At 41.6% G+C, this 13,256-nt stretch overlaps 2 protein-coding genes across 6 annotated transcripts in view; both read left to right on the plus strand.

The window, feature by feature from the left end:
- LOC147164761 (FERM, ARHGEF and pleckstrin domain-containing protein 1) overlaps window positions 1-7,464 on the plus strand; it is a 45,866-nt gene extending 38,402 nt beyond the window's left edge. For 2 of the 3 annotated variants that reach the window (XM_086090751.1, XM_086090753.1), the window contains exons 16-27: window positions 365-498; window positions 1,220-1,301; window positions 1,379-1,616; window positions 2,296-2,426; window positions 2,520-2,588; window positions 2,703-2,792; window positions 3,042-3,124; window positions 3,229-3,341; window positions 4,061-4,227; window positions 6,094-6,201; window positions 6,645-6,796; window positions 6,867-7,464. In XM_086090751.1, coding sequence (XP_085946877.1) covers window positions 365-498; window positions 1,220-1,301; window positions 1,379-1,616; window positions 2,296-2,426; window positions 2,520-2,588; window positions 2,703-2,792; window positions 3,042-3,124; window positions 3,229-3,341; window positions 4,061-4,227; window positions 6,094-6,201; window positions 6,645-6,796; window positions 6,867-6,948 — 1,449 coding nt within the window. In that variant the 3' untranslated portion in view covers window positions 6,949-7,464. Of the gene's footprint in view, window positions 1-364; window positions 499-1,219; window positions 1,302-1,378; window positions 1,617-2,295; window positions 2,427-2,519; window positions 2,589-2,702; window positions 2,793-3,041; window positions 3,125-3,228; window positions 3,342-4,060; window positions 4,228-5,595; window positions 5,724-6,093; window positions 6,202-6,644; window positions 6,797-6,866 lie in introns of all 3 variants that reach the window. The other variant, XM_086090754.1, reaches the window with a different exon arrangement.
- A 607-nt stretch (window positions 7,465-8,071) lies between these two features.
- The window catches only part of LOC147164762 (dedicator of cytokinesis protein 9), a 60,927-nt gene continuing 55,742 nt past the window's right edge, over window positions 8,072-13,256 (plus strand). For all 3 annotated transcript variants that reach the window (XM_086090856.1, XM_086090864.1, XM_086090865.1), the window contains exon 1: window positions 8,072-8,315. In XM_086090856.1, coding sequence (XP_085946982.1) covers window positions 8,199-8,315 — 117 coding nt within the window. In that variant the 5' untranslated portion in view covers window positions 8,072-8,198. The remainder of the gene's footprint in view (window positions 8,316-13,256) is intronic.

Raw genomic sequence — 13,256 nt, forward strand, 5'->3', positions numbered from 1 at the left:
GTATAATGGATTAGAATGTTCTAGATTAGTCTTCATAAATGATCAGTGTGCGCTTCCTCAAACTTGAGGATGTGAATAATTTTCCGTATGACACTGGGCAATATTTTTTTTATTAATATCTCTAACACGCCATCTTTCAGTCTCGCCACTTTAATTTCCAGCCGGAAGGTACATGTTGAACAAATAATTATTCACTTCAATTGAAAATTTGACCGGGGGTATTAATACTTTAGGATTAATTGTGTGCCACTGAACATCCTACACTTGCTCTTACACTTTCCTTTTCTGAATTCTGACTGAATTTAGAACCGACAGGAGAAAAGATAGCAGTTAAACGTTCTTCTTTTTGCCGGGGTCTTTTCAGTCTTTCCAGGATGCCATAGGACAGGATGAGGACACTCCGGACTCCCTCAAGAAGGCCGTTTTCTCCACGCTTGAGCCGCTGCACAAGTTTCACACGGGTTTTCTCAGGGAGGTGGAGCAAAGGCTGGCTTTGTGGTGAGACTCACACACCCTGACATTTAAAAAAACAAAACAAAAAAAACACATGCAACAATGTTTTGGCTTTTGCTTTTCGTTAGAACGTTGCCTTCATGACAGCAGGAGCTGCTATCTCCATGGAAACAGTCATGCCGCATGAGGCAGACATTTCCTCGCAGTCGGGTTTCGGCTGTCTGAGCTCTTTTAATGATGTTGTGCTTTCCCCAAAACGCATGATACTGACTCATGGCCACGTGCTGAGATGTCAGAACTGCAGTTATTTTAGTTATTTTTAAATCTCACGTTGGCTTATTATTTTGTACGTTGCAAACTCCGACTGACATTTTAAGTTCATCTGCTGACAGGATGTGTCACACGTACAAAGTAACACAAAGCATACATAAAGTAACCTGTTGACTGAAGTTACTGAACACCTTCTAACCCAGAATTTCATGCCCCCCCCCTCCCCCCAAACAAAAAAAAACAATCAAAATAAAATATTTAAGTCAAAAAAGCAATACATATTAAGTTATGGAAAACAATACAAGTCTGATACTGACTGTTAAATAGGACTTAAAATACAGTGATTTATGTACACTACTGTCTTAACGTTTGTGCTCAAAGGCGACACCTTGTGGCTAATCATCATCCAGCGCTGGACTTTTTGTTCATTTACCCTCAAAGGATTTTGAAGGAACGCTGTCATTGACGAATTAAAAATGATGTTTATCTCTTCCAGGGAAGGGCGTTCCAATGCTCACATTAAAGGAGACTACCAGCGCATTGGAGATGTCATGCTGAAAAACCTACAAGGCTTAAAGGTTCGATTTAATGCAAGCGTGTCATCATCTCCATGCGGGACGACCGCCGCCTCATTAACACGCAACTCCATCCGCAGCCGCTGACGGCCAACCTGCATAAACAGAGCGACATCCTGACGGAGCTGGAGAAGGCATGCAGGGCGTCGCGCAGGTTAGAAGGCCTCTGCCGGGAATTTGAGCTGCAGAAGGTGTGCTACGTGCCCCTCAACGTCTTCATCCTGCGCCCTCTGCATCGCCTCGTGCACTACAAGCACATCCTGGAGCGCCTGTGCAAACATTACCCGGCGACACATGTGGACTTCAGGGACTGCAGAGGTAACATGCTAAATGCGTCGTACAAGTTTGGACTTGCAAGACAGGTTTGTTCAATTCAATGGGATTTTTAAAAATATTTTTTATTGCTTTTACTTTGTAAACAACTATTTGACAGTTGTACAAAATGTAATGTTGATGGCAGTAGGAACACGCTTAAGGTGCTATAATTAACCCTAACCCTTCAAAGGCAGTTCTTTGACACAAAGCGGCCAGAAGATGGCGCCAAAGCAATACTTTTATATTAGACTGGGCTTTGGCCGAAACACAAGATCATCTGTATATAATAACAAAAATAAACTATGAAAAATATGCACATGTTTGTAGTTCAATATTGGCTGTATTGGCAACATTGCCAGCGTCCTTTGGCAATGGATTCTATTTAAACAGAATGATTGACTTTATTTGAGCTATGACTCAATTTAGTTTGGACTATTAAAAACTTTAGCCAATAGATCTAAGACCCTACTTGCTTTAAATTATTTAAACGTGTCTTGAGTTATTTGGGGCCTAAATTTAGTGATTTGGCAACTTGTTGCGTTTTTTATTCAAACTCAAAAGACAGTTAAATACTGGATGCTCCATTCTAGAGATACAAGTAGAGATGTGTTTCTCTTTGTATGTTAGTCATGTTAAAAATATCAAGTTTGAATGACTGTCGCTCGCCCTGGTTGGTGTGCAGCTGCTCTGGCAGATGTGTCTCAAGTGGTGGAGCAGCTCCAGGGCAGCGTCGTGAAAATGGAGAACTTCCAGAAGCTGTTGGAGCTGAAGAAGGATCTGACTGGCGTGGACAATCTTGTTGTTCCTGGGCGGGTGAGACTGAATTCATCTAGTAATCCATTTTATTTCATTTTTGTTCTCCCTTTTGATTAAAGTGGTTGTTTTTTTTTGTTTTTTTTATCTTAGGAGTTCATCAGGTTTGGCTGCCTTAGCAAGCTGTCTGGAAAAGGCCTACAGCAACGAATGTTTTTCTTGGTAACACCTTTTTTTTATTCTACACGTGTGTAAATCTTAATGATCTTTTTTTTTTTTTAATTGATGAACACGTTTTGAAATTCGCTTCATTTTCTTCCATTTCTGTGCTCATAGTTCAACGACGTCATATTGTACAGCAGTCGAGGGATGACGGCAACCAATCAGTTCAAAGTTCACGGGCAGCTGCCGCTCCATGGCATGACGGTGAGTCCCTCCCAATCGGAATCCGAAGTGGTTCAAACGATCATCAGCGGTCTGCCGTCAATCACCACAAAATAGCGGCTCTGTTCGACAAACAAAAACACACGTTGAAAACAAACACACTCGCGCTTTGAGGATAACCACATCGTGTTTAATCCTCCCTCGCGCAATCTCTCCTTTTCTCGTCTATTTTGGTGCTTGCTGTCCTACTTACCGCCACCCTCGCTCTAATGTTCTGCGTCTGCTTTCCAGATCAGAGAGAGTGAAGATGAGTGGGGTGTTCCTCACGCCTTCACTTTGGTCAGCCAGCGGCAGTCTGTAGTGGTAGCAGCCAGGTGAGATCAGAAGTGGAGAAACATCCCCTGGCAGCACGTGAACATTCCTCCATTGCTTTTTATTCATACTTGAATTATTTTTTTTTTTGCCTTCCTTCCTTCAGTTCTTTGTCCGAGATGGAGAAATGGATGGAGGACATCGAGATGGCAGTCGAAATGGCAAAAAACAACAACGGGCCTTCGTCTGACCTGATGAGCTGCACGCTGACTGACAGCAGTAAGTGAACACACACCATTAGCATTAAAGGAGGTCAATCTTAAACATTTCCTGACAATAATATGTTAGAAGTGACCTCACTAGTCTAAACATGACATCCTGATTCATATTTAACTTGTGGAATATGAGTTATGAAGCCAATTCCAGCCGTTTTAATCCATCTCAGGGGGCGGCCATTTTGCTACTTGCTGTCGAGACTGAAGATGACATCACGTTTGCTCAGGTAACCAATTACAGCTTAGCTTCAGCAAACAGCTGTGATTGGTCGTTGCCTGAGCCCTGAGCAACTGTGATGTCATCTTCAGTCGACAGCAAGTGGCAAAATGGCCGCCCCTTGTGATGGATAAAAACTGCTGGATTTTGCTACCTAACTCGTATTCCCCTAACACAATGTTAATCATACCATATTTAGACTAGTAGGGCTGAACATGTAATTGTTACGATTTTGGGGGGGGTGAAATGCAAAGAAAAAAAAGATGCTTACCTGAAACCAACCATGCGTCTGTACATAACTCTGTAATGAAACAATATGTTTCTCAGCAATGACTTTGTGTCAATATTGCTTTAAGCCTTCTTACAATCACATGATGACCACGAAGAAGAAAACCAATGAGTCATTTGTTAATAAACACAAATGATCTGTTCTGGCTTGCTTCTCTCCAAATCGTCCCCTCGTGGCGCTCAAATGTCTCGCAGTAACATCCCCATGACTTTCCCAGAGTGCCCCGAGGAGTTCTCATCGGAGTTGGAGTCCGAAGACGACACGACGACGACGTCGCGCACCTCCCCGGAGAGGGCCGCCCCTCACCGCGGTAACACCATGGCGCACGTGTGCTGGCACAGGAACACCAGCGTGGCCATGGTGGATTTTAGCATAGCTATGGAGGTACCGGATAAACGTCGAGCTCCGAGTTAACTCCCCCCGACACCTCTCTCGCCTTCGCTCTCGCTTACCTGTCTATGTTTCTGTGTGTTTGATATCTGCGATTTCACGCAGGGAATTGTCTCGTGGGAACATCATCCTCACACACAACAGTCAGTCTGTAATGTTTTTCAGCATTTGAAATAAACCTTGATTTAGCTACTAATTGATTAATTATTTCATTTAGATTCAATTCTGCATTTAGCTTAAAAATGTCCAAAGTGCCTTAGCCTACTCTAGTTCTCAGTGTCTCAATTTGCACTTTGAGTACAGATTTTAAGATAGAAAGATGAAGTAGACCAACATGATTTGCTTTGGAGGGCCACATAAAATGACGCGGCGGGCCAGATCTGTCCCCCCCCTTGAGTTTGATAAAATTGTAAAATAAAATAATAATAATAATAAATGTATTTATTTTTTAACTCATTCACTGCCAATGACGGCTATAGACGTCAAAAGTTTATATATAACATTTGTGATTAATCGTGAGTTAACTACTGAAGTCATGCGATTTTAATCGCCTGATGCCCCTAATTTCTAATAATTTTTTCGTTAGTTTTTTTAAAATCGCATCAGGCGATTATTTTTTTTTACTATTAATTAATCGCTTGACTTCAATAGCTAACTTGCGATTAATCACAAATTTCTGTTCTGTTCTAAATGTACAAAAAATCTAGGTTTTCATACTCTTGTTAACAAAAGTGGAAAAAAAATGTTAAACGAATAGAAATAGTTCAAATGAATTTTTGACGTCTATAGCCGTCAATGGCAGTGAAGGAGTTAATAAACCAGTTTCAGGGTTGAAAACAATGAATAGTTTAGGATTTTCCATGTTTGATGGGCTGGATTGAAAGATGGAAGCAGACCATACTTTACCCACCCAGTTTTAAACACAAAAAGTTCCCTTGAATAACTCCTTATCTTATATCTTTATCCAACAATTGTCGATAGGCCTCCGGAAAAGTGTGAGGATGGTGTTCGCTGCGCTGCGTGAAATCCCCGTCTATGTTCACAAATGTGGCTTTCCTTAACTTTCCTTTTTTCCCCTCTAGCCTCACTTGCAAACTCTGGTGCTCTATAAACAGACAGAAAGTCACTCTGTCCTGTTTTGGGAGTGGCACGAGCTTGCCCTCCGTGACCCCCCCCCCGTAACCTACGTCCTCTTCGCAGCCTTGCCTGGATGTCGCCGGCCCTTGCACCCCGCATGCCTAAACTTCACCTACTCAGTCTTTGTATTTGTGTCCTCCGTCCCCTCCCTGTCTGTCGTTTCTCTTCCTTTCTCTCCCCAATGCGTCTGTGCGCTCCCCACCCCCCCCCCCCACCCCACACTAGAGGGCCCTAGTCCAGTCAGTGAGAATAAGGTGGGGCCGCGCAGTGGCCCGGGACCGGTGCCTCTGTGTGTTATCTGCTGGTACCGAGTACAGAGCCTCTCCTTTAGTGAAGCCTGCAGGAGTCTAGAGGTAAAAGAGCCAGGCAGATAGCACATGCCTCATTGGGCATAATATTAGGCACACCTGCATAGCCTAATGCATTAAAAAATATTTTTACCCAACTTTTATTGAACCGTATTTGGCTTGTGCCGGTGTACCTAATGAAGTGGCCGTTAAGTTGAAGCATGCTATTCGATCTGCAGCAGTCGTTTAGTAGAAGGGAGATTCATACACATAAATTGAATGTCAAAAATGAAGTCCAATGAAACTGCTGCTATATGTTTTTAGTTAGTCCGAAGCTTAATTATGTCAAGTAATTGACTCCAAAAAGTAAATGATTAGAATATAGAAATTAGAGTAGATTTTCATATTCATATTTCACATTCGCTGTTTTTCCTAGAACCAGCTCTCGGGAAACCTACTGCGCAAGTTCAAGAACAGCAATGGCTGGCAGAAGCTGTGGGTGGTCTTCACCAACTTCAGCCTGTTTTTCTACAAGTCCCACCAGGTGATGACCTCTCTTAAGCATGATCTAAAACATTTCCCAACAAGAGTTTTGTAGTAGACGTTAGCGACCAAGTAGGAATACAAGAATAAGCAGTTGAACTTGTTGGTCATTTTCAAAACCTCTCCACTTAATTGTCAAAGGCTTAAACCAAAAAGGCAAATCCAGTTTTTCCTGATAAGGATGGAAGATTTCTTACCTCTGTTAACTCCACTCCGGAGAGACCAAGTTTTTTTTTTTAAATAATAATAATAATTATTATTATTTAGGGTTGGCTGTTTGTAGTTCCAGTTAGCATCCTGAAAGCTACAATTTTATTTTTATTTTTTATTTTTTTTTAATGCAGGGCAAACATTTCACCTACATTTAAACAGTACATCAACTTTCAGAGAAATATATTTGAAATGAATGGTTAATGAGGAAAATTGTCTTACTTCCCCCCTCAGGATGATTATCCGCTGGCCAGCCTTCCCCTTCTGGGTTACTCTGTCACCATTCCGTCCGAGTCGGAGAACATCCACAAGGACTACGTCTTTAAACTCCATTTCAAGTCCCACGTCTACTACTTCCGGTCGGAGAGCGAATACACCTTTGAGAGGTGAGCTATGAGATGGATATTTACCTGCGTGCATCAAATAGCTCACGCGGGGTTGCTTTGTTGGCCTCAGGTGGATGGAGGTGATCCGCAGTGCGTCAGCCCCCTCCAGTCGAGCTCGGGTGCAGAACAACAAGGAGCCTCACGCTCACTGAGTTGGACTGCGTTCGGAATATCCGTCCATGTGCCCGTGCGTGCGCATGCTGGTGCTTTTTTACTGTTCTGATGGTGGCACGTCCGCTGGTTTCGACTGCATCAGAGACTGCATTTTCTTCTTCTGGCGTTTTTACAGCTCAACTCTGAAACCTTTTTACAGGATGTCATTTTATACTGTTTTGTAAAAATCACATCCACTTTCTATTCCTCATTGTGACCCCCCCCCCTCCAATTTGTTTTTACAGTTTAAAGATGTCTGTATACTCTCTTCGATGGCCTTTTTCTTTTGTCATTCACGTTGCAGGAAATTTCACTTGTGGTGCCAAACATTTGTCACACTCCATGACTTTCTAATGCTTTTTTTTTTTTTTTTTTTTAAACTTCTGAAGAATGTTACCTTTTGCGGTACGCCATAAAATTCAAGAAAGTGTAAAACAGGCCACCCTTTAAAACTCAATGCTGTGCACCTGGCCTCGTTTGTTTCTTAATAAAAATGTATTGATTTACACTGTAAATGGTTTTGTTGTAATTTCAAAAAAATGACAAACTAAGGCTTGCTTAATAATGAGCCAAAGAAGCAGCTGTCAGTGCTAGTGCCATTATAAGACAATTGTTACATTTTCTTGTTGAATATACTGTATGTCTGTTTTACTTTCATTTTTATGTTCATAGCAGAATGACAAAGCTATGTAACAAAGCTTTAAATATACTGTTCAGAAAAAAAAAATAGAAACCTTAAATTCCAATTTGTCTCTGCTTCTCATTTAACCAGATGGTCTCCCGCCTCCAGACATCAACTCTTTTTGTTTCTTTTTTTTAATTACTGGAAATTGGGTTTGTGGCGGTTCTGTGTTAAAACATGAAATGCAAAAGGACCAGACCCAGCAGGGGAGAGCTTTTGAAAATGAAAGCGTTAAAAAAATATATATATATATTCAAGACTTTTCATCTTGGTCAGAGTGGAAAGTCAGCTACTCTATGTGCTTACAACCGTGTCCTGTAGGTGTCAGTATTGATCAAGAAATTATTGCCGCAAGTTCTTACTGACAATGACATCCAATCAGATTGCTGCTCACGCACTAATAGTGAGTCGACCGCGTTTGCGTCACAACATGATACAGTTCGGAACTCGTGGTGCCAGTTGAAGGGATGGCAGAGGCGGATTAGCAGCCGGTTAAATCCCGCCACGCTTGCCTCGGTGTCATTTGAGGATTTAAAACTTTTTTTGGGGTGGAAGTAAAGTCCAGAAATGTCCACTTCAGTTCAGCCGGAGACCAGGAAGTTTACGCGGGGATTGGGGAAGCCGGGAACCGCAGCCGAGCTCCGGCAAAGTGTCTCGGAGGTGGTCAGGACGTCCGTGCTGGTGGTAAGCAAACACCTCAACTTCCTCCACCTTCCTCCACCTTCCTCCTTTACGCCCGTCTTCATTTCCTGTGATCGCCATGTGTCTTTGAAAGATGTCTCCAAGCAAAGAATGAATGAATGTGCAGTGCACGCGATTGACCTCAAATCAGCTGCTCAGATTTGTGGAGTGGGTGAGAGAACAAATGGATGTGTGTGAATGAGGGTTTGTTGTGATATTGAGGTTATGAATGAATTGAAATACAATAGGGTCCTTTTACAATGGCTTGTAAGGAAGACTTAATGTCTTCAAATGAGTTGGTTGAAACTTAAATTGTGGTCCCTAAAGGTTTGGTACAAACTCTTGTCATTCCTCCCTGTGGACTATTTTAGTGTATATTGTACACACATTGACTCCTAGTATAAATTTCTTTGCACATAATATCAGGTTTACGAATAAAATATAATATGATTGACCTAATATTAAGGAAGCACGGAACTGGCAATGTGGTAAACAGTTTTGACTGGGCTTTGTCCTTCCAAATGTGCTGCTAAGTTGTTTGAAAATGTTGATAAAGTTGTTGGAATGTACTGTAAAGTATTTCAAATGTATTGGTTAAGTTGTTTAAACGTACTGCAAAGTTGTTGGAACTTCTTGGTAAAGTCGTTCGAACATATTGGTAAAATAAAATGTAGGGCAAATGCTAAAAACATGGCATTTGGTAAATACCAAAGTAAAAACATAGCATTTTTTGTCATTGTGAAAAATGTTTTGGGCATTTGATTTTATCAATACATTCATAACTTTACTAATGCGTTCGAACAAATTTACAGTACAATCGATGGTCTGTGGGACGAGTACCCGCCGTTACCGCCTGCAGTATCACTTTTCCAGGAGGGGAAAAAGGACTCGACCCTTTTGTTTGTGTCCGAGTGTGTTCGGTGCGCCGGTGCTCCTGGAAGAAGTTGCTAGGTGACCGAAACGGACACCATCTTGCCTGAGTCAATATCCCAGACGTCCAACACCTTGACATTATTTATTCATATGTCACTGTGGTGCATTGTAGGGCTGAGCAATTAATCAAATTTAAATTAACTTTGCAAAGGCTAAAAACAATTCTTATTGTTATCTGAATTATGATTTACCGACTTATGTTTATGCCACGCTTGTTAGGCAGAATTTTGTGATGTCGTTGTAGTGAACACTTAAAAGTGTTTAGTAAACATTTATTGACAATAATGTGTTGTATGTAACCTCACTAGTCTAAAGAAGACATTCTGTTAATATTACATTTTGTGGAATATGATTCATACAGCAAAATCCAGCCGTTTTTATCCATCACAGGGGGCGGCCATTTTGTCACTTGCTGTCGACTAAAGACGACATAAGCGTTGCTCAGGGCTCAGGCAACGACCAATCACAGCTCACCTGTTGTCTGAAGCAAGTGGCAAAATGGCCGCCTTCTTATATTGATAGAAACTGCTAGATTTTGTTGCTTAACTCACATTCAACTCACGTAATATTAACCAGAATACCGTATTTAGACAAGTGGGTCTGCATAGAACATATTATTGTGAAGACATTTTTTGGGGGGTTGACTTCCTGTTTAGCTAAGCTAATTCAGCTAACTGAATCAGTAACGGGAGAGCTAAAGTTGTGAAATCAACTTGCTTTCATTGTGTCGCTATCAGCAGTGATCCGGCTGCTCCATTGTTGATAAACATATGCGGAGAAATGTGTACAAGTGAATGTATGGCTGTGTTTGCCGGCCTTTTTGCAGTGGGACAAGAATGCGAGGCTCACACATGACCGCTGTCCACACAGCTCCTTATTAATTCCTCCGTGAAACATGTAAATGCCACACCAATAGAGGGACTGTGTGCGGAACGGAGGATTGTGGCTTCATATAAATTGCCACAATTTTACTTTCATTACTGCTTTTGTTTTGGCAACATACCCGTGTCCCATAATGAGCCAACACGGGGCACATTAGTGTACATTGTACACCGAGGGTCACGTGCCCCGGTGATCAATGAATATGTATGTTTGTGCCCTTAATGATGGGAATAAAACTGATCGATTTACAGTAGGAAATTTTAAGTGAGTGTGTACGCGGTTTATTGAACAGCCGGGAGAGAGTTATGCAATTGTCATCAATAGTCCACCTCCCAACTTGCGGTGCTCCGCTCACAAGATGAGCCTTGCCTGCACTGGATGCGTGTCATTTCCTACAAATGCTGTAAAGGCAAACATAATTATTTCTAATAATCATGCCTGTACACCTAATGAATTTTTGAGTGTGTATAAATGTTGTTGTCTTCCATTCTTGACCGTACATGTTCCGTACGTTGCAGGACCAAGCATGTCTGAATATTACAACATTGTCAGTGTTGTTAGGCCACGCCCACGGCATTATTATTCCCTCTCTACCTGTCCTGTATGGCCAGTTTTCTCTGCGTTTTGCTGACTAAAAAGGTGCAAAGCTACTAAATAGCACTCTGTAGGAATAAACCCATGGGGGCAGTGATGTGAGCACGAGTTCCCTGCACAGGTCAATAATACATGAGGCTGCTCGCATAACCGATGCACATTAGTAGTCGCTCTACGCTCGATTTGTAGCTACCTGGTACCATGATGCTGAATGTCATTTTTTATACCTTTCAGTGAAAGTGAATAACTATATTCCTGATGTGATGTCACTTGAGAAAACCCCAAGTGCAGCCTTTTCACTTTTCAGCTGTTAACACGCTGCAATAGCATCACTACTGTATCTTGTCCAAACCTTTCCAAATTAACAAGCCGAGTGTTTACAGGCCAATGGCAGAATAACTCGGCAATGACGTATGACTTGTGGCTTCCAGGAAAGTGAGAAATATAACACATGCTCTTCAAATACACTATGAAAATGATTGGGTTTTTCTATGGTTATTGCCAGTTGTCATTATAATGTTAACCACATTTGCCACATGGAGCAATGAGAAATCCCGCACTTGAGAACTCAAAAGTTCTACCACCAAACGCAGATTTTTTTTTTTTGTGGCATCGAAACAAGAATCCAGTTCTTCAAAAAGTGATTTAAACCTCCCAAATGCCCATCTCCAATCACGTAGACATGCTCTTGTTGCGCATACGCAATGAATGGGTCTGTCAGCAGCGCTTCTGCTAAGTGCAGTGTGAAAAGGCCGTATCATCACAGCATCTTACTGAGTCATTGTCAGTCAGTGATTTCTTTTTCGTTTGTATCTCCATGACTGTACGTTTGTACAAGGTTATACTGCATCCTAGTGGCCTATGTAGGCACACCAGAAGGCAGCATAATAAATTGGATGCAACTGTTTAAATCTTTACATTCTAATACATTATCTGATTATTTGTGTTTTTAAAAAGTACATCATACAGGGCTGATTTTTTCTTGTTAAACACAACTAAAAAATTATTATTATTTCTTTGCTGGAACGGATTAACGGCATTTCCTTTCATTTCAATGGGAAAAGATAATTTCAGGTACAAATATTTTGAGTTATGAATCAAACTTGTATCTCAAGGCACCATTGTAGTGGAAAATAGATTTATTTATTTTGTTTGCGCCTGCACACTGGCTGAGGTCAGTGGACTAACGTCATGCTTGTCAGTTACATAAATGTCTAGTTTAGATTTGGATTACACAGTTAACATGGTGGAAAACTGTGGATTAACGTCACAGTTCCATCGCCATGGTGATCCTATATTTTTCTGTTCTGTCTCCGCAGGAAGTGCCCGTGACTTTCTGTGTTCCATGTTGTGGTGGGAAAGCAGTGGTACTAGATAGTGCAAGTTTCCTCTCGGTTTATTTGGGCTGGGCTCGTGATCTGGACTGATAGAGCTGTTCTGTTTTGGAGCAAAGAGTTACCATAATAGGCCATTGGGTGTTTTCTTGGCAGTGCACTGCACCTGTCTGGATCCCTTCTGAGAATATACAATTGCATAATCCAAAATTTACCATCTGTAAACGTTCTGCTTCTGCAGGCGATGATGATGGTGCTTCTTTTTTTTAGTGCAGACGCAATACTGGGAGGTGGTTTGTTTTGGTGGTGGATGGAATGCACTCTCTGCGGCGCTAGCAGTTTGTTTAGTTTTAACGCGTTCTCGTCCGTTCAATGGGAAAATGAGCGGAAGGGCAGAGCCACAGGGTGGTTGCTCATATGAAAGACTTTGGCGTCCCTTGGTATTAGTATTAATGCTCCCTTGGTGTGCTTTATGAAGTGGGGCATGTCCTGCAGTAATTGCTTAAGATTTGTAAGTCAAATGCGTACTTATCTTTGGACAAGGGCAGCAGTTGTCGCAGGTTCGAGGTTCTTTCCTTGTGAAGAAGCGACAACAGCTGTAGACCATTCGATAAATGTGTCACTTCTTTTATCCATGTTACACTGTGGAGCCATATTGAACACCCCGATACAGAGCTTGGATTGCTGCACATTATCATCAGCACTAACCCTATTAAGGCTGCTGCGGTTCCACTTCCCATCAATTTCGCTGTTTTGGATCAATAGGGCACATACTTAAAAGCATCTATAAAGGACTTTAGTGACAACCTGGCGCTATTGTGGGTCTTTGAAATGTTTTGGACTTAATGCTGTGTGAGCGGTTGCATTTGGCAAGATCTGTGATCAAGCATTTGGAGTTTACTGCATCGTACACATAGCTAGCTGTTTTGTGTTCCTAATTTTGCGGTGAAGAAAAAACAATTTTGTCCCAATTAATGACATTCTAAGCTTCAATACTTGGGGTTTTACAGTCATCTAATATGTTCTATGCAGCCCCATTAGTCTAAATACAGTATTTTGGTTAATATTGCGCTAGTGGAATATGAGTTAAGCAGCAAAATCTAGCAGTTTTTATCAATATCAGAAGGCGGCCATTTTGCCACTTGCTGCTGAGTGAAAATGACATCACAGTTGCTCAGGTCTCGGGTAACAACCAATCACA

Source organism: Leptonotus elevatus, chromosome 12 (assembly GCF_054856555.1).
Source record: "Leptonotus elevatus isolate MCC_2025b chromosome 12, RoL_Lele_1.0, whole genome shotgun sequence".
Classification (NCBI taxonomy): domain Eukaryota; kingdom Metazoa; phylum Chordata; class Actinopteri; order Syngnathiformes; family Syngnathidae; genus Leptonotus; species Leptonotus elevatus.